General features: G+C 46.7%; 1 protein-coding gene across 2 annotated transcripts in view; it reads left to right on the top strand.

The window, feature by feature from the left end:
- The window catches only part of MYBL2 (v-myb avian myeloblastosis viral oncogene homolog-like 2), a 56,801-nt gene that overhangs the window by 13,489 nt on the left and 23,348 nt on the right, over positions 1-19,964 (top strand). The window contains exons 3-8 of one of the 2 annotated variants that reach the window (XM_006839284.1): positions 6,732-6,803; positions 7,294-7,386; positions 9,480-9,700; positions 12,540-12,702; positions 15,098-15,388; positions 18,307-18,714. In XM_006839284.1, coding sequence (XP_006839347.1) covers positions 6,732-6,803; positions 7,294-7,386; positions 9,480-9,700; positions 12,540-12,702; positions 15,098-15,388; positions 18,307-18,714 — 1,248 coding nt within the window. The remainder of the gene's footprint in view (positions 1-6,731; positions 6,804-7,293; positions 7,387-9,479; positions 9,701-12,539; positions 12,703-15,097; positions 15,389-18,306; positions 18,715-19,964) is intronic. The other variant, XM_006839285.1, reaches the window with a different exon arrangement.

Below are 19,964 nucleotides of genomic sequence, written 5' to 3'. Positions count from 1 at the left end.
AATTACTGGTAAGAAATGACTTCAGGCTTTGTTACTTGTTTTCTGTGTTTCTCAAGCCTTCGCAAGTCTGTATCTTTTTTTGTTTTTTAACTTTTTATTGTGAATTGGTTGAAGGGTTACACACAAGAGTTAAATTCAGACAACTATATATATCTTGTTTCATCTCAATGATTACAATCCCTTCCCTGCAACAACATTTATCCTACTTCCTCTCTGTGGCTCCCCATTGACATTTCATAGATGAGCAAAGCAAAAATAATTGATGTACACTTGCAAAACAAAACAATGTAAATGCCCAAAAGTTAGTTACATTCTGCCAGCCAGCCTCTTGCCATTAAGCACACAGCCACAGTCGCTGATGTTGCCACTTTTCTAGGTAGGAATCTCACACTGACATATGCTCTTCTTTCTTGATAGTCCTGGGATCTTATGATCCTAAAATGAAACATTAACTATGCCCCCCCTTTTTAGTTATATATCTTCTGCGGTTACAGTTGTGACAATTGCAATTAATCTTGCTTTTCTATATCTTTAAATACTGCCTACTTTTGTGTTTTGTTGGCTTCTTACAGTGAGCCTTTTTGGTTCTTGTTTTTCAGATATTGTCTTAGTTGTTACCATAATTTTTACCTTCGTTGTTGTTGTTAAGAGCGCTTGAGTTGGTTCCTACTCATAGCGACACTATAGTGTCCAAGGAGCAACTGGTGGGTTTGTATAGCCAACTTTGAGGTTAGTAATTCAGGGCTTATCTTACAGTGCCATATCAGGACCCCATTGCATTTATCAGCTTACATTTTTAACATCTAGGAGCATGATGGTTCCATAGGATAAGCATGGAGTGTATGTCACAAGGTCAGTGGTTTGAGTCTACCTGCCACTCTGCAGGAGAAAGATGAGGCTTTCTGCTCCCACAAAGATTTGTAGCCTTGGAAACCCTATAATAACCACTTCTCTGTGAGCCGGAACCAATTTGACAGCACTTAAGAACAACAACGTAGAACACCCAAGGGTAAGTTGGGACCAAGTTAACTTTAGTAACATACAAGAAGCTCTATATTTATACAATTCCTTTCCTTCCTCTTTTGTTGTTGTTGTCTTTGTATTTCTTGTATAGTGTAACAGTTTCATCGTTACTTTCTATGTATTTGTTAACACTTTGCGTTACATGAATAACTTATATTAGTCCTTGTACTTGTCCATGCATTTCCCTTTAAGAGATATTTCTTTGTGTAAGTAGTTTTGAATGACTTTCTAGTGTCTTTTCCCCGCCATCTTACAGAACTCCCATTAGTATTTTTTAGGACCTGTGTGTGGATACAAATTGTATCAACTTCTGTTTGTCTGGAAATGTTTATTCACCTAAAGATCTTAAAGGATAGTTGTGCCCGGTGTATAGCATTCTTGGTTGAGAGTTTTTTTTCTTTCAGCACTTTAAATATTTCATTCCATTGCCTCTGGCCTTTCAAGTTTCTGAGGAGAAATTGGCATCTGCCCACACGTGCCCTGAAGGTCAGGCCCGCATGCCCCTCCCACTATCTGCCCTGGCTGTGGCCAGGCCCTCACCTGCTCTACCTCCACATTCCCATGTTCATCTATAGCAGTCCACTCTGAGGCCACTCTGCTCTGTCCTTAGGGTCGCTATGAGCTGGAATTGACTCACTGGCAGTGGGTTTTTTTGTGTTTTGGGGTTTACTCGCCTCATCTTTTATTCTCATTCTGTATCCCTTGGAGTTTTTGTTTTTAGTGTAGTTTTGTTTTGTTTTATGCTTTAATTTTCTGTATGAATTGTAAAACACCTTTAAGTCATAAAAGACCTGTGTTCAGTGCAATGCCAAACAAATCCTGTTGTTTGTCCACAGGCTGTATTCAGCTCTGTGGACTTAGAAAACTATAAATAAGACTTAGTTCCTACCCCAGAGTAGCATTTTGCCTGCATGGAGAGCTAAGACTGCACAGATGGGTGGAATGGGCTGTGGTCCGCCCCCCACCAGCTGGCTGACTCCTCCAAGGCAGGGTTGTGGGGTCTGTTGTGTTCTCTGCTGTACACTTAGTAGGCACCTAACAAATGCGTTGAACACACTGTTGAATGAATGGATGCAGAAATACGTTTAGAAGGAGAGCCTACCGGTATCTGGCAGAGTTTGGGAGACTTCCGTGGAGAAAGTGGTTTTTGAACTGAGGATTTGAAAATACAGCAGTGAGGGAAGACGGACAGTGTGTGAAAGGAGTGCGGAAGTCAGACTTTGAGACGAGTTGTAGATGAGAAAAGCTGGATGAAGGGGCTCTAGAGGGGGAAGACTGATAAAGACAAGCGTGAGGTCAAATTCTGCAGAACCATGAGTGTCAGTCTCAGAAGCTGCTTAGGTATCAGGGAACCACTGACTGTTTACTAAGCAGGGGAATGGCAAGCACATAGGCAGGCTTCAGGAAGCTCATCGATGTGTGTGGTACGAGTGAGCTGAGAGCAGCCTGGAGAGCTATGCCTGGGAGTGGACTAGGGTGCTGTGCCAGCCACACGGGGTGCTGAGGAGAGACTGTGGCCAAGGGATGGAGGTGAAGGAACCTGGTAGTGTAGTGGGTTGTACGTTGGGCTGCTGACTGCAAAGTCAGCATCTCGAATCCACCAGCTGCCCTGAAGGAAAAAGATGAGACTTTCCACTCTCAAAAAGATTTACAGTCTCGGAAACTCTATACAGGATGTCTCCGTAAGTTGGAACCGACTTGACGGCACACAGCAGTGGCAGCAGGAATAGAGTTGACAGGTGAAAGAGGTCCATGGGTATTAGAGGCGCTGGAGACTGGAAACTGGGTGTTTGTGCCAGGTGTCAGCATGGTGCTGTAGATGAACATAGCGAACATGGAAGAAGAGCAGGTGTGGGCCTACACACAGCCAGGACAGATGAAGGGAGGGGCATCTGGGACTGGCCGTCAGGGGATGTGTTCATGGATGCTGGTACCACCAGTAAGAGAGTTAGGAGGATTTTGTCCACCAAGCATAGACTGTGGTCAAGCTGCATTAAGAACCTGGATTCCTGTGGTGGTCACATGTGGGTGTGGTAAATTCAAACTGCAACCCAATGTGTAACCCACGGTGCCATTGGGGCTCTTAACACCTCCATCCCTGTCCTGTCCTAAACCTTCGCCATAGTCTCTCCTCACCACCTCCTGCCTGGCTGTGTTTAGACATGGAAATAGAAATTAATACAGTTTATTATTGTGAGGGGCTTCCAAAAGCTCATGGAAAAATTCCAATGTCTATCTTGTAATTCAACTTTTCCATGACCTTTTTGAAGTTCTATCGTGTATTGTTGTTAAGTGCCATCGGGTCGATTGTGACTTGTAGTGACTCTCTGTACAGGGCTTCTGAGGAGCGGTAGGCAGGTTTGAACCACTGTCCTTGTTTTTCATAGTCCAGTGCTGATCCTGCAGCGCCACGCCAGGAGTCCTTGTATATTGTGTTGTTGTTGTGAAGTGCCGTCGAGTTGGTTCCGACCCATAGTGACCCTGTATAGGGTTTCCGGGGAGCGCTGGTGAGCTTGAACTGCCAACCTTGCAGTTCAAATGGCTTTGCAGTCTGATGCATTAACCCACAGCGCCATACCCGGACTCCTTGTATATTGTAAGTGTTTGTAAATACATATTTGATTTTGATTGGGATATAATTTATAGACAATCAGGTGCAGTGGTTTAAGCACTCAGCTTCTAACTGAAAGGTTGATTGGTGATTTGAACCCACCCAGTGGTTCCTTGGGAGAAAGACCTGGTGATCTGGTTCCGTGTAAAACTACAGCCTGGAAAATCGTATGAGACAGTTCTGCTCTGTGACGTGGCGCACCATGAGTCGATATTAACTCTGGCGCCCAACAACAATACAACTGTGAGACTACCAGCACATTCAAATTACAGACCATTTCCACTGCCCCCTTCTCAGCACTTTTGGTGTCTTTCCCTTCCTCCTCCCTGGGCCTCAAATGATCACTACTTTTGGTTACTATTAGTTTGCATTTTCTAGAATTTCACATGCTTGGAATCATGTGAGTATGCTTTTTATATTTATTTGACTTTTTATTGTGGACAGAGCAAATCAGCTTGCCATTCAACAGTGTGACAACTGCAGTCCCCACAACGACACATCACTTATCCCGCTTCCTCCCCGCGATTCCTGTTTCCATTCCTCCTCCTTTCCTAATCCTTCTGAACTTTGCCCTTGGAAAAGTATACATTTTTTTCAGCTTTTATTGTGAATTGAGTGATAGTTTACATGGGAAAACAGTGATTTTACACTCATCCTATCATATTTCGTTTCATTGCAATAATTACAATCCCCTCCTTGCATCATTATTTAACAATATTTACTTCTGTTCCCTCTGAATGAATTTATAGTCATTTAAACTACCCAAGGGCACATTCTACAAACCTGCCTCCTGGCTGCCAGCACACAGCCTTTCTCTTTCCATGAGTCTAGAGTCCTTGGATGCTCTATCTCTCCATGTCTTCATTTCTGCTTCCATCTCTGGTGGTGTTGCTTCTCTGGATAGGGTCCCACATTCCATTCAAGCAGAATCATCTCCCTTGATGGCCCTAGGGTCCTCTGTTCCTGGAATGAAAGTTACAAAACTTCTACCTTTACAGTTGTGATGATCGCATTTAATCATTCTCACAATTACTCCCTAATTGAATCATAAGAATTTTATCCCCATCTCCTTTCACCAGATCCATCTAGACAAGATGAAAGCTATTAGGTGGGGATTCTGAAATTAAACTCCCTCTTAAAAATTTGTAAGTCAACCACTTCGTGCCTTTATAGCCCACTCATTTTAGTTAACCAGTGTCTAAGGAGCTCTGGTAGCGTAGTGGTTACAAATCGGGCTGCTATTCTCAGGATCAGCAGTTTGAAACTACCAGCTGTTCCACAGGAGTAAGTTGAGGCTTTGTGCTCTCGTAAAGATTTACAGCCTTGGAAACCCTGTACAGGGTTTGCTATGAGTCGGAACCGACTCTACAGCACTTAACAACAATGTCTAAATTGACCATCCCTATTGGAGTCCTGTGTGTGGCGCTGTGGGTTAATGCACCAGACTGCAAAGCCATTTGAACTGTAAGGTTGGCGGTTCAGGCTCACCAGCTGCTCCTCAAAAACCCTATACAGGTCGCTATGGGTCGGAACTGACTCGACAGCAAACAACAACATCAACCCTGTATAAGGAGCTCTCATAGCGTAGTGGTTATGAATCGGGCTGTGAGCCACAAGGTCAGCAGTTCAAAGGTCAGCTATTCTGTGGGAGAAAGATGAGGCTTTCTGCTCCTGTAAATCTTTACAGCCTCGGAAACCCTAAACAGCATCGCTATGAGTCAGAACCGACTCCACGGCACATAACAACATCAACCCTGTATAATACCAAGGGGATGTGAAGACTCCTTCCCTCTTGGTTGGTACTTTGTGCTACTGCATCCATAAGTATAGGTCAAGTTCATCAAATTGTGGCAATTCACACTTGGTTCCTTTATCAAATTTCTTATATTCCTCCAGTTGAGCTCTGGTCATCAGGCCATTGAGGCTAGGTCAAATGGGTACTATCTGCAAGTTTGGGTGTTCTTGTGGGTCTGCCCCCACTTCACATCAGCTGGATACTTCACTCTCAGCTCTTGCCCTCCCTGGCTATGTCCTTGGACAGGGCTCAAGAGTTCCCAAGTTTCCCTAGACTTCAGACCAACCAGACCTTTCTCTTCTTTCTCTCTTCTCAAGGTCAACAGGAATCTATGGAACATGGTCGAACTCAGCCCATATCTTCATTACTGATTTTCCCCTACTTCCACTCACATGTAGACCAACATAGTCCCTTTGTAGCTTACATGCCTGCTTGTGTGTTCTTTTGAGTTTCTGTCTTGGGAGGGAGGTTTGTCCTGAAGGGACTTGATTGCCTGCATTGATGGTTCCCCGGCCAACAGCTTGCTTGTTCTTGTAATAGACCAACAGACTGCCTGTTTTGTTCTTTGTTTTGTTTCTTCTGCTGGTCTTTCTTCCAGGAAGTATCTTCTGTTCCTGTAACCACCCTGAGCTGGTCTTGCATGTCCTTTCAAGTGGGACTGTCCCACCTCAGAAGGTTCTGGATCGGGCTAAGGATTCCACCCAAGGTCCTATACACTATAAGGGAAGAAGGGAAGGATACGTGTAATCCTGATGTCTTTTACTCATTGTGATGAATTTAGGATTTGATGCTGTGTGCATTAGTAGCTCAATTTTATGAGCATATTTTAAACATAATGTTTTCCCTTCGGGCCCTGTGTATGCGTATCCAGAGTGGAATCACTTTCCTCTCCAGCTGCCTCTAACAGCCCGAGACAGCCTGTTTTCCAGCCTGCAGCAGCTAGAATGAACTTTATAACTCGTGACCTCGACTGCTCAAAATCCATCTGTGGTTATGCATGTTGTCAAGGCCAGAATCCATTCTGCGTGTGATCTGCCGTCCCCTCCAAACTCGGCTCCATCCACCACTCCCTTGATTCTCCTTGACTCTTCACTCAGCCATCACTTCCTCAAGGAAGCTTTCCTTGAGCTCCCTCTGCACCTCTGTGGGGTGGCTTTCCTTTTGTTTGTGAGCTTGGCTTAGTGCTTGCCCTGAATCCCCTGAGGTCAGGAGCCGCTCTGGTGCCTAGCACTGTGCCTGGCACTCAATTCCTGACAGAATGGATGTCCCTTTGGAGATGGTTCTATCTTTCTGACTTTGCAGGATGAGCAGCTGAGGGCCCTGGTGAGGCAGTTTGGACAGCAAGACTGGAAATTCCTGGCCAGCCATTTTCCTGTGAGTACTGCTCTCTCCTTCCCTCTGTGCCCCCTCCCTGCCGACACACTCACACTCTGATTCCTCCCACCCAGGTCAAGGGTTCTGGGCTCTGGGTGACTAGAGTGGGCGTGGTACAATTCCTGCCAAGGAGAAGAAAAGGGAGTAAGGTCTTAGCAAGAATGGCATGCTCCCCCATTCAAGAACAAAACAAAACAAAACACACAACCTTCCTAGGACCTTTCTTCCCAAACCAGAAGAAGGTGGGGGGCTTCCTGCCATAAGTAGCTCCACCCAGTAGCCTCAACATGCCTACTGCTTTGTAGGCTCTTCAGTACTTGTAGCATGTTACCAGCGCCAATATGTGTTTCCATATTGTGTTGGCAAGAAACAGCCCAGAGTCCACGGGTCCAGGCCACAGCCCCCTCAGGCTACTGCCCAACCAGAGCCCAAGCCCATAGGCCCCAGCAGTACTGACCATCCCTGTTTACTCTCCCTGTTCGCATCTCAGAACCGCACTGACCAGCAATGCCAGTACCGGTGGCTGAGGGTTTTGAATCCAGACCTTGTCAAGGGGCCGTGGACCAAAGAGGAAGACCAAAAGGTAACCTGGGATGGCAACTCACATATGCGCGTAACTGAGGCGGTCCTTCCCTGTGGGAGAGCTATCAATCTGTTCATTGAATGTGAGTTGTCCCACTGGCCAGTCAGGAAGATTCCCACACTGCAACGGCTTTGGTTCCTAGGTCCCGAGTCTCTAGGCGTCTCCATTCACTAACTGAGGATTTGGGCAAACACTTGGTTGGAACCAACTATAGCACTCACAGTAGGCAAGTACAATTTCCTCATCGGTGAAATGGGGCTAAGATAATAACAACAACAAAATATGATAACAAGTCTGGAAACGCCCTGTAACCAACCGGAAAGCCTGGGAACTCCGTCAGCTGCACCTGTCCCCGTGAACCAATTCCTCCTCAGGAGTATTCACGGTGAATGCTGTCCCCAGGTTCCACTGCAGGGACAGCGGCTGCTCCACATGTAGGGGTTCCCTGCTCACCACTGAGTTCACTGTAAACTTGATACCCCACCTAGTGCTGCCATGTGAGTGCCACAGACAGCTGTGCCCTCGGCTCCGGTCATTGGGAACCCCACCCATCACCTATTGGATACCCAGCTTTTGTTTTCTCACTCCCACATGGGATTATACAGCTCTTGTGAGGGTCGAACAAAAGGACACATGGAAATCAGTTGGCACATCCCTGGACCATGGTGAGGGCTCAGCACGTGGGCACCAGTATTAACCTTCAACCTAACGATTACCTCACTGGGAAAGCCTCCTGACGGGTGCTGTGTTTCTTTGAGCCCCACAGCTGTCCTGTGAGGTGGGCAGAGAGTACTGTTAATGCCAATTTTATAGATGGGGAAACCAAGGCGCAGAGAAGGTTGAGGGGTGCACCCAAACCAGGAAGCAGCGGAGCCACGACTGACTTGGGCACCGCTGTCCTGCTGGGCACCTCCCCGATCCATCTGTGGTGCTTCTCCCTGATGTCAGATCAGAGGACACCATCCCACCAGGGCGAAGAAGGAGCAGATGGAGCAACAAACTTGATTGAATGGTTCAAGTTGTGCCGCAGTTCACACTCTCCTTTTCTGTATGGATCCTCCTCTGTTAATAAACTCAATGCCGCCTAAGTTTCCTTTCAGGTCTGTTGAGTTCTGCTAACATTTGATCACTAACAGACAATTTTCAAATGAGTGCAATGTTCAGGGTAGACATTCTTTACTAAGTGAGCTGAACTATGGTTCGGTTTAAAGAAAACTTAAGGGAATATTTTTGGCTTAGGGTTTAAAGAGGATCATAGGGCAGTAGTTTCAGGGGTCCCTCCAGCTTCTCTGGCTTTAAAAGAGATTTGAAATTCTCTTCTGTATTTTCCCCTTCTGACCTGGATTCTTCTATAGAACCTTTACTGTAAAATTAACTCAAATCCTAGTTTTAAAAATGTCAAAGTCATGAGTGTATTGTAAAAGTTCAAACCATACAGAAATGAAGTAAAACATCTCAGCAAAATCCTCTTGCCTAGAAGAAGCATGTATTCTCCCCAGGTTGATGTATACTGTGTGCACAGGTGCCCTTGGGTCCAGGTTGTGGGAGGGGCCTTGGCTGGTGCAGGCAGCTTTGTGTAGTTTGGTTGGTGTTCTGAACAAGGAGGACTGGATTCCAGCCCGGCTTAGCTCCTCAGGCCTGGTACCTGCTTGGGGCTGTGCTCTCCTGGTTCCCACAGCAGTTCTGGAGGGACTCAAGGCAGCCCTGGATATGGCTGGGCTAGGTCTAGCCCCCGGCCTGAGTTTACAGAGCCCCTTTGTGGGAAGTGAGCCAGTTTGGACTCGTATTGGGCAGTCTCTTCTCTTCCCCTGAACTCTTGAGCGTGGCGTGTTGGTTGGGTGGAGCGTGCACGGGGAGGGCACGATTCCTGCATCCTCACTTGACAGGGATGTGGTAAAGTCTTCTGGCAGGTGACTGTGATTATACCTCTGAGCAGCACCTACAACCAATTGTGGCTCCCCTGTTTCCTGAGGGTGTGGGGCAGGTTGTGACTTCTCAGGATCTCCATGAGGTTCAGGTTTGAGTTTGGATCAAAAGGTGCTTTGGTGCTGATGAGGAAGGAGGGGCTGGCTTCACCCAGGATTTTCTCTAAGGTCATTGAGCTGGTCAAGAAGTACGGCACAAAGCAGTGGACTCTGATCGCCAAACACTTGAAGGGCCGGCTGGGCAAGCAGTGTCGGGAGCGCTGGCACAACCACCTCAACCCTGAGGTGAAGAAGTCCTGCTGGACTGAGGAGGAGGACCGCATCATTTGTGAGGCCCACAAGGTGCTGGGAAACCGCTGGGCCGAGATTGCCAAGCTGCTGCCCGGCAGGTGAGGCCCCCCTCCCCTAGCCTCAGCTCTGGAGACCCCCCAGGAGACATGCATTGTCAGGGAGAAGGTGTAGTCCTGCCAGCAGTCAGGAGGCTGGGGGGCTGCTCCAGCTCTGCTGTCTTCCCAACTTGTTAGGTCTCCTTGGTCAGCCCCTTCCCCTTAGGGGGACTTAGCTTCTCCCACAGCTGATAACAAAAAGGGTGGGAGTTTTGGTAGGTGGGCTTGCTTTAAGGAGCAAAAAGGATAAAGCCATAGTACAACATATTAACTCAAGACACTTGATAACAACCACATATTAAAACAGTTATAGTGAACACCACCAGTCTTCAGCCTCCACGTTTGTACTAATCTAGTAATCCAGTGACCTTCTTCTTTTTCACTTACTTCTTGCAGTATTTACCTCCATGTTTGCACATGATACACTACCTACTTTTTTTCCCTTAGCTTTATATTGTAAGTTGAGTGAAGGTTTACAGAGCAGGGCGTCAGCTTTGCAGGCAACAAATCATACACAGGTGTAGCAGTTAGGATTTGCAGCACATAGTTTTAAGTCCTGGTGTAGCCGTGAAGGATAAGCACTGGACTGCTAACCACAAGATCAGTGGCATACAGCAACAGTTTTTGAGGTGCCCAATTCAATCCATAACAGCCCATTACATCAGATGCCCAAGAGATAGTAGGCAGTATTGGGGTTCTGTGCAGTGTTTAGAGAGCCAGTCCGGGAGTCCTCTATCCTTCTCTGCTATTCAGTTTCCAGGCCTGCTGCCCGCTGTCCTCCTGGCTCTCTTGATCCACTATTGTCTGCTCCCTTGTTTTGGTGGAGCACACACTTCCATATGCTCCGGAGATCGGGCACATCCTGAGACGCCTTTATTCTAGCTCACATTTGGTTGGTAGTTGAGTTTGAAAACCATTTGTCTTCAGATCATTAAAAGCATTCCTTGATCTTTTCTTCTCTCTCTCTCTTTTTTTTTTTTAAATCTCATTTGTGCTGTTTTCTGAGAGTTTTGTGTTAACCTTTTAACCCTTTCAGGAAATGATTTTGACTAAAAAGTTTTATTTTCTAAGGGCTTGTTCCTTTTTCTAGTACCCTGTTATTAGTTGATGGCTGTCCCTGTTGCTGTGTGGATGTTGATAATGTTTTTTGCCCCCCTCCTCCAGGTTCTCTTTCCTGTTTGTTTTACTAATTGTATTACTTGTTAGAGGCTTCCTCCATACCCCTGAAAGCCATGTGGAAGCCCATGTCCACAGACAGGGCTTATCTGCTAATGAAGTTCAGTCCTGAGATTGGACAACCAGCAGCCTTTTGCGGGGAGATTCCCACCATCAGCCTGTGGAAGTCTGTCTCCTGGAGTTGGTCAGTTTACCAGAGATGACTGAATCCTTCCAACTCTTGCCTGAGCGTGTCTAAGCCTGCCTGTTGGGAGATGAGAAGGGACTGCTTTGCTCTGCACTTCTCTCATGCTGCATTACTCTAGTCTGTGCTTTTCTCTTACTTCATACTTGCCCAGTCCTGTCTCACTCTCGCCACTATACTACTGTATTAGTCTGTACTTGTAAACTGCTGTATTACTTGGAGTCCTGGTGTGGCACTGTAGGATAAGCACTGGAACACAAGGTCAGTGGTTCAAACCCAACAACAACTGTATTACTCTACTTGTGCACTACTGTATTGCTCTATACACTCTGTACTTGGTTGGTGGTGGTGTGCTGTGGAGTCAGTTCTGACTCATACTGGCCCTGTACAGGGTTTCTGAGGCTGTACATCTTTACAGAACAGAAAGCCTCATCTTTCTCCCTCAGAGTGGCTGGTAGATTCAAACTGCTGACCTTGTGATTAGCAGCTTAGGCTCATTATCCTGTATGTTCCCAGGGCTCATTCTATACTTGTATGCCACTGTATTAGTCTATCCTTGTATTACTTGTATTACCCTATACAACCCCTTTTCCAGCCTGCAGCAGCCAGAGTGAACTTTATCACACTGACCTCCATTGTTCAAAATCCATCAGTGGTTGTACACGTTGTCAATATTACTGTATTACTTGATTTTTGTATTTATTAAGTGCCATCAAGTCACAGCAACCCTGTGTAGGATTTCCAAGGAGTGGCTTGTAGGTTTCAGCCATCGACCTTGTGGTTAGCAGTTCAATGCGTATCCTACAGCGCCACACCAGGACTTCCTATTCTTGTATACTATTGTATTACTGTAGACTTTTATACTACTGCATTATTTTATTCTAGTCTACACAAGTTGGCAGTTCAAACCCACCAGCCATTCCTCAGAAACCCTATACAGGGTCACTATCAGTTGGAACCGACTCGATGTATATATATGTGCCTCGCCTCATTTAATCTTTGAAAGATGTTGGAATCTGAAGTAGTTCTTGGAGTTTCAGATTAAGAAAGTTAACAGTAGAGGAGCCTCTGGCATTTGGCCTTGTCCTCTTTGGACACGTTGTGATCTGTGGCGGACAAACAGAGCTGCATTCTAGATCTGTGTGACGCTCAGGACGGGCCAGCAGTCAGTGTTTTATCTGTGGTTTCTGTGGATGCAAAATGGGCAGGAAAGAGAGTAAGAATTCCAAAGACATAGAGGTTTTTTTAAATTTTTACAACAGGCGGAATTACAGTTTTATCTATTTTGCAGAGGTATTTTGGAAGTGTTCTGTAAAGCAGTAAGGGTTGGTGAAATGTGAGCTTTTACTGTAGAGCTGAAAGAGACCTTAGAATCCATCTGGTTGAAACCCTGGATCCACTTGAGTGAACGAAGCCTCAGGGAGATCAGTGGCACACTGCTCACAGAACTGGGGTTCAGAGGTCCTTGGTTTGTCCCTGCAGGACAGACAATGCTGTGAAGAACCACTGGAACTCTACCATCAAAAGGAAGGTGGACACGGGAGGCTTCCTGAGTGACTCCAAAGACTGTAAGCCCCCTGTGTACTTGCTGCTTGAGCTCGAAGACAAGGAAAGTCACCCGAGTGCCCTTCCCACTGAAGGTCAGGTGAGATGCTGCCCTTCTCCGCTTGTCACTTTACCTACTGCAATTCATCGGTTTCTGCCACAGCGTAAATAAATGTCCACAGCACCTTTAGGAGAAGTCTCCCTGTGAAATCAAATTGTCTGCAGTAACTGAGTATATAGGTAAGATGTTTTGGGGTGGTGAGTTTTTCAATCATTGGCGATGAAACAGTGTGGGTAGTGAGAGCAAGAATGGAGACACAACATCATGAATGTCACCAGTGTTGTTAAATTATGCACGGAGACACTGATGTTCTGTGCATATATTCACCAGAATATAAATTAAAAATGTCAAAATATGATGCCCTGACCTGGTGCATCGATTCTACTTGAAGTTTTGTTCAAGAAGCTTGGGGAACAATGTCAAATATCTATCAACATTAAAGTGAAATTGAGTAAGATTAAAAACAGATCAAGGAAATTTTATTATATAGAATCAGACCATCCTTCCCTCAGTCACTCACTTAATCTATTCCTTCCGTCTTTCCACAAGTATGTATTGGGATCCTCTCTAAGCCAGGCACTGTTCAGGCCCTAAATATCAGTAGCGTGTTTCTCACTAGGGCCCTTATCTAGAAACACATCTGCACACAAGTGGCGTTTTTAAGACTAAAAGAAAACCAGAGCTTGCTGTGACATATTAAGGGCTTCAAAAGTTATTGGGAAAAATCCCATTATCTTTTAATTCCATTTTCCACAAATTGTTTCAAGTGCCCTTGTATAACATTGAGAATCAAGATGAGGTTCGTGTCAGTGCCGACTCGTGGCGCCCCAAGTACAATTGAATGAAATGCTGCCCTCCGCCTTCACACGCAGAGCCTGCTGTGTATCCAGTTCCGAGTTTACCTTCCAACATGTGACCTGCACACAGGGTATTCATTGGCTAATTTTTGGAAGTAGATCCACCAGGCCTTCTTAGTCTGTCTCCGTTAGGAAGTTCTGCTGAAACCTGTGCACTGTGGGTGAACTGCTAGTATTTGAAATACCACTGGACAAAGAGACTGGTGGTGGGAAGAGGGTCTTAGGGCCCTCCTAGTCAGTAGCTTGTTTTCAAACCTTTTAATACTGAAAGCGTGTTTTTTCATTTAAAAAGTCAGGGTTGTTGAGGTGTAATTTGCATGCAATAGAATTCTTTGTGTTTATTAGCAAGTTTCGAGTTAGCACAAAAGTAGAACCAGTTGCATAACCATCACTATACCCAAACTAGAACATTTCCATTCCCCCCAATCTCCCCGAGCCCCTTGTCAGCTCTTCCCCACCCCAGCCACTGGCACTCTGAATCTTTTTGCTGTCTCTATGATTTTGCCTTTTTTAGAGTGCCATATGGGTGGCATCATATGGAATAATATTTGCAGATTTGCAGTTTTTAAACTGAAACTAATGTGTGTGCTTGTCAGCATCTCCTGTCCCATCCCCAGAGCAGCCTTTTAGTCATGCTTTTTTTTTTAACTATATTGCTAACTGCTTTATTTCTCCAAAAATATTTGAAATGAATTGAGTTGTCCTTTTTCTTTAGACCATTTGTACAAGGTGGAATTCCATTTTCCCAAGAATTTTTTGAAGCCTTCTCATATATCATCAGTCTTTCTTAGTCTTTCATGATACTGACATGTTTTTAAGCAATCAGGCAAGTTGCTCTATAGACTCTCAGTTTACGGTTCCTTATTGTTAGGCTATTCTTTCACGTTGATCTTCATGCTTGATAAAGTAGAGGCTCAGTGAAAAAGAGGAAGACCCTCAGTAAGATGGATCCACACAGTGGCTGCAACAATGGGTTCAAACAGCAACAATTGTGAGGATGGTGTAGGGCTGGAGGTGGGGGGTTTTACTCTCTTGTGCATAGGGTTGCTTAACAGCACCTAATAACTACAACTGTACCTTATAGATTGAGCTTACGCGGTTTTAGATATAGGTTGTACATGTTTAGCTAAAACTAACTAGGTGTGTCAGAGTAGAACTGTACTCCACAGGGTCTGTAATGGCTGATTGCTCATAAATAAGTCACCAGGCATTTCTTCCAAGGTAAGTTGCCGCTGCTCTCCTCCTCTTAGTCAGCAGCCAATCACATTAATAACATTGACACCACCCAGACTTCCGCATGTTACTGGTCTCATAGGGCGCTGAACGGGTTAGTGCGGCTGGACTCCCTGCTGAGAATTGTCCTTCCCACCCCAGATATTTTGAATCAGTCTACAATCTAGCACGATTTTCAGGTGATTCTCATGTGTATTTGGGCTCTGTAAGAATCACCTGAGGATCTGATTCAGAACATCTAGGGTGGAAACGCCAGCACTCAGCGGGGGGCTGAACAGGAGGAACCGGTTCAAAACTTTGCTCTCTGTAGCAAAAGCCCAGATGGTGTGCTTTGTATCTAACAGGGAAGTCTTGTGACCAGCTGGCCCCTGGTGCCGCCCCTCATCAAGGAGGAGGAAAGCAGCGAGGAGGAGGCCCAGGCAGCCACCATGGCTCAGGAGTACGAGGCTGTCCCTGCAGAACTGGGTGTAGTGTGGACGCCAGAGCCCCTGGAGGACTTCCCCAAGCATGAGGACCAGGAGGGCTCCCCGCCTGAAGTGAGCCTGCCCTACAAGTGGGTGGTGGAAGCCTCCAACCTCCTCAGCCCAGCCGTCGGGTCGTCTAGCCTCTCTGAAGCCCTGGACTTAATCGAGTCGGTAATGTTGGTTCCAGCAGTTCACAGGGGAGTGCTTCCTTCATGGGCGTGTGCTTGTCCGTTCATGCCTCCACCCTGCCACCGTTTACCAAGTCCATGTCGCATGCCTGGCTCTGAGAGTGTGGCTGGGGGACACTGAGGGTCCCTGTGCCTGGGAATTCTCAATGTGAGCGACAGGGATATGCAGACGGTGGGTGGGAAGTCCTCTAGGATGACTTGGGATGCACCACACACATTGTTGGATTGCCCTGGAGAGGGGCTTAGGGAGGAGGGCTGGAGATTTGTGAATGGAGCCATCTCCCTGACTCCCTGCCCATGCTGGCTGTGGGCTGAGTCACTTTGCAGAGAGCCAGCCCCTCGATGGGGACTGCACCCCCATTGTGGCCACAGTCCTGTGGCATGGAGTGTGCTGCAGGTGATCAGGGCCAGTGGGGTTCAGTGGGAGGACCCCACATCCACCTTCCTCTTGGCCTGTCCTCTGCTTAAGAATACTGTTGCTGTTTTTGAGCATCTGTCGGACACCAGGCTCTGAGCTTCATGTGCTGCAGCCTCAGAGTAGTCTGTGTCGTGTGTTCTTTCTCTGTGCTCTGCGGGTGAGTGCGGGCTGCAGAGAGTGGAGTCATGCAGTGAGCAGGGTCTTGACCGAGTGCCGTGCTCCTGCCCAGTGAGGGGTTGGGGGGGGAAGTGATCTTCAAGGGGGGGGGCCATCTCCTCAGACTCAAATCCTGCCAAGAGATATGTCCAGGTGAACGGGGCCCACTTTGTATCCAGCAGTTTCGGCTTCCTGGTGTTTGTGTCACTCTGTTCTAAGACAGTTCTCAGTTTCCCTCCGCTTGACGGGGACAGGAAGAAGCTCACTTTAATTGAGCGCCCCCCTGTATGCCAGGCCTAATGCTTAGTGAGTAATTGCAGTGTGTAATAGCCCTGTGAAGCGGTGGGGGCCTTATCTCCAGTGAGGGAAGCCAGGCTCAGAGAGGCTAAGGTATGTCTGGCTCCAAGTTCAGGTTCCTTCTACGATGATCTTTAGTGGCTCTCAGGAGAATGAAAGCATCTGCAGGCCGTGTTCTGTCCCTGCCCTGCAGCCTCTACTTGCGGTAGCTCTTAGTTGGGTCATTTCTGGCCTTTCAGACTCCATCACTTCTAGGGCCTCCCTGCAGTGGGGTTTGCTGCTGAGAGTGCAGGCTTGCCCCCAAACTGGGCTCCTCCATTAGAGGGAACAGCTCCTGGCTCCTGTACCTCCTAAGGACTAGAAATCACCATTGGGGGCTGGCTGTCCTCTGGATCAGGCCTCCTAGGACTGAAGTGGAATCTTCCATCCCCACAACCTTTGGGCCTAGACTGTGATTTCCTGGGTTAAAGTGGGAAGACCTGGCTGGGAAGGTCTTTGGACAGACACCCTTCCCAGGGTCAGGTTCTTGGTGTGAAAGAGGAAAAATGTCTAACTACCCTAGTGATGGGCGCGGTCCAAACAGGCCCTGCTCTTTGGAGTTGAGGGTGTACAGCTGGTGCTGCCTGCCTTTCCAGGAATGCAGCTATGGGAATCACAGCCTAAACATGGCAGGGCCTGGGGCCTACTGCTTCCAGCTCTAGTCACCCTTATGGAGGAAATGCTGAAAATGTAGGCAAAAAAGATTTCTAATCGAAGATTTCATAGAAGGTAGTTTTCATTTAGAAAAATTCGGGATGTCCACCAGAAGGGAGTGATGCAGTCAGGTGGCACTGTAGGATCAACACTGGACTATGAACCAGAAGGTCGGTGGTTCAAACCTACCACCCTCTCCTCAGAAACCCTTTTAGGGTCACTCTGAGTTGGAACCAACTCATTGGCACTTAACAACAGCAGCAAAGGAAGGGAAATCAAAGCTAGCTGATAGGATGGGGGATTTTACAGCCACACAGATGATGTGTTATGAAAGTTGATTTTATTTATTTATTTTTTTAACCATGATGACAACTAACAGTTTTCAGTAAGAACTAGTATTTAAATTAAAGATAACAGTTTGAATACTATTATTCCTGTTTTACAGGAAGTGTAAATGAAAAAGAAAGTGGGACATAGAAATGATTTAGATAAAACTGAAACTTTGCAGAGCTCTACGTCTTGTTTACTGTTGTTGTTAGCTGTTTTTGTTAGTGGCTGTCGACAGTGGAGCTGGCCCTCAGGGTATTCTGGGGGTCATCCTTTTGGGAGCAGATGGCCAGGTGTTTCTTCTGGTGGAGCTGCGGGGTGGGTTGGAACCGTGGACCTTTCGGGTAGTTACAGAGCTCTTAACCATTGTGCCACTATGGTGTTTTATAGATCATTTAGGGACATGTGTAAGTGATAAAATGAGAAATGCATGTGGGCGGGGGGGTAAATACTAATCCAGGTTGTGGTCGTCTTCCTCCCACTACGGTGTGCTCAAGATGGTGGCCTTGGGGGCTTTGATGATAAGGTTTTATTGCTTAGGTTTATTGGTGAGTGGAGTCCTGGTGTGGTGCTGTAGGATAGGCACTGGACTACTAACTGCAGGGTTGGTGGTTCAAATCCATTAGCCACTCCCTGGAAACTCTGTTACAAGGTCACTGCACTTAGCAGTCACAACAATTGATGAGTATCTTGAGTTTACATTACATTTTGTTTGTGCTTTTTATGTATCTTAAATGTGACATGAAACATTTCAGGAAATAACAGCAGATGTTGGTGTTGTTAGTGCGTTGAGTTGGTTCCAACTCAGACTCTATAAAAGACTTACTGAGGAGCGGCTGGTGAGTATGACACCAGTTATGTCTAAAAACGTAGATGAACAAATACAGAGGCCTCCAAGAAGAAATGCTACGAAACACTGGTTGTTCGTGGGCTGGATGATTATGCTCGACACTTGTGTGTTTTCCTTTAGCATGTACTCTAATTTCTGTCATTCCTCCCTCTCTGGGCAGGACCCTGATGCTTGGTGTGACCTGAGTAAATTTGACCTTCCTGAGGAGCCGTCCACAGAGGGTAGTATCAGTAGTAGTCCAGTGCAGCCGCCAGCACAGCAGCAGGTACAGGTGCCCAGCCAGCGTGTCGTCCCAGCATCCAGCGTGACTGAGTACCGCCTGGACGGCCACACCATTTCAGATCTCAGCCGTAGCAGCCGGGGCGAGTTAATCCCTATCTCTCCAAGCACTGATGTTGGGGGCTCAGCCATCAGCACACCACCGTCGGTGCTCAAGCGGCAAAAGAAGAGGCGTGTTGCTCTGTCCCCCGTCACGGAGAACAGTGCCAGCCTCTCCTTCCTGGACAACTGCAACAGCCTCACTCCCAAGAGCACGCCTGTCAAGACCCTGCCCTTCTCCCCATCTCAGGTGTGTGGTCGTACCCATGGCCACTCAGGGGAGAGGCCTGGGAATCTACCTCCCAAAACCAGCTGTTGTAACCTTACAGACTTTTTTTTGGTTAGATAAATTTTATTACATCAAAAATACCAACAGTAGGTTTTAGGAATCACCCGGCCTTGTTTCCATCCATAGCTGGATAGCTTTTATATCTTACTCATCAGCCTGTTGGACGGTTCCTTTTTCAGACACATAGATACCATCCAAAAATTTTCGGATATCCTTGTTTCTAACTGTAGTGGCTTGCTGAATTAAAGCAGCTGAATTTGATACAAGCCCAATGTCATTTCTTTCAAGAACTAATTCATCTTTCTGGGCTAGAGATACTGAACAAGCAACACCTACCCTCATCCGAACCCTCCGAATGTGTTTTTCACCCAGGAAGTTTTGGATTTCAACAAGAGACCCACTTTCTTGGATAACAACATTGATGAGGAAGTGAGCATCCACAGACCTCATGTTGTAAAGGAAGCCCAGTGTGACACCCTTGATCATATTCTGCATGTGACTACAGATGATTGCAGACTGTACCCAGTTCCTTTCTGTTTCCCCACCATTTGTAAACGCGAAGCCTCTTCTTTTTCTTCCCCAGGAGGCTGATCACCACATTGATGTGGTTGAAGTCCCTCTGCAGGGTTCCCTGGGGGCCCTTCACGATGACTGTGCGGTCCTTCAGACTGATGTCAGCGTTCTCTGGAACGCTGACAGTCTTGTTGCTGAGAATGGTCTTCATTTTCACAGTAGATGTGGCAAAGAAAGACCTTACCGACTTTAAAAGTTAACTAAGACTGAATGGACAACAGTTATCCCACAAGATAGAGGAGACGTTGGGGGCAGGTGAAGGGTGGGCTGAGATACTAAATCAGTGGAGTGGAAGAACGAGAATGGAAACAAAGGATGTTGACTCAAACTGGACACTAGGAGCACCTGCTTGCTACTTTCACCAAAAATAGAATAAACTACTAACTTTAAAGACCCTCTGGGGCACAGTTGAGGTGTGACATGAACCAGCAATGGCTCAACAAGTGGTGGTGGTCTCCCCTGCATCTAGCACAGGGTCTGGCACACAGCGGGTGTTCAGTGAACCACTTGCCTTCTGGCTGAAAGTGGACACAAGGTGGCAGACGGAGCAGATGGCTATCTGAGTCAGGCCAGCACTTTCAGAGCTTTCCTTCCTCTCTGGGAGGGCAGGAGAGGAGGGCAGTGCTTCGAGGTATGTA

The sequence above is a fragment of the Chrysochloris asiatica genome, unplaced genomic scaffold (assembly GCF_000296735.1).
Source record: "Chrysochloris asiatica unplaced genomic scaffold, ChrAsi1.0 scaffold00023, whole genome shotgun sequence".
Taxonomy (NCBI): domain Eukaryota; kingdom Metazoa; phylum Chordata; class Mammalia; order Afrosoricida; family Chrysochloridae; genus Chrysochloris; species Chrysochloris asiatica.
Note: the sequence above shows the minus strand (reverse complement) of the source record. Positions and strands in the feature narration are given on the sequence as shown.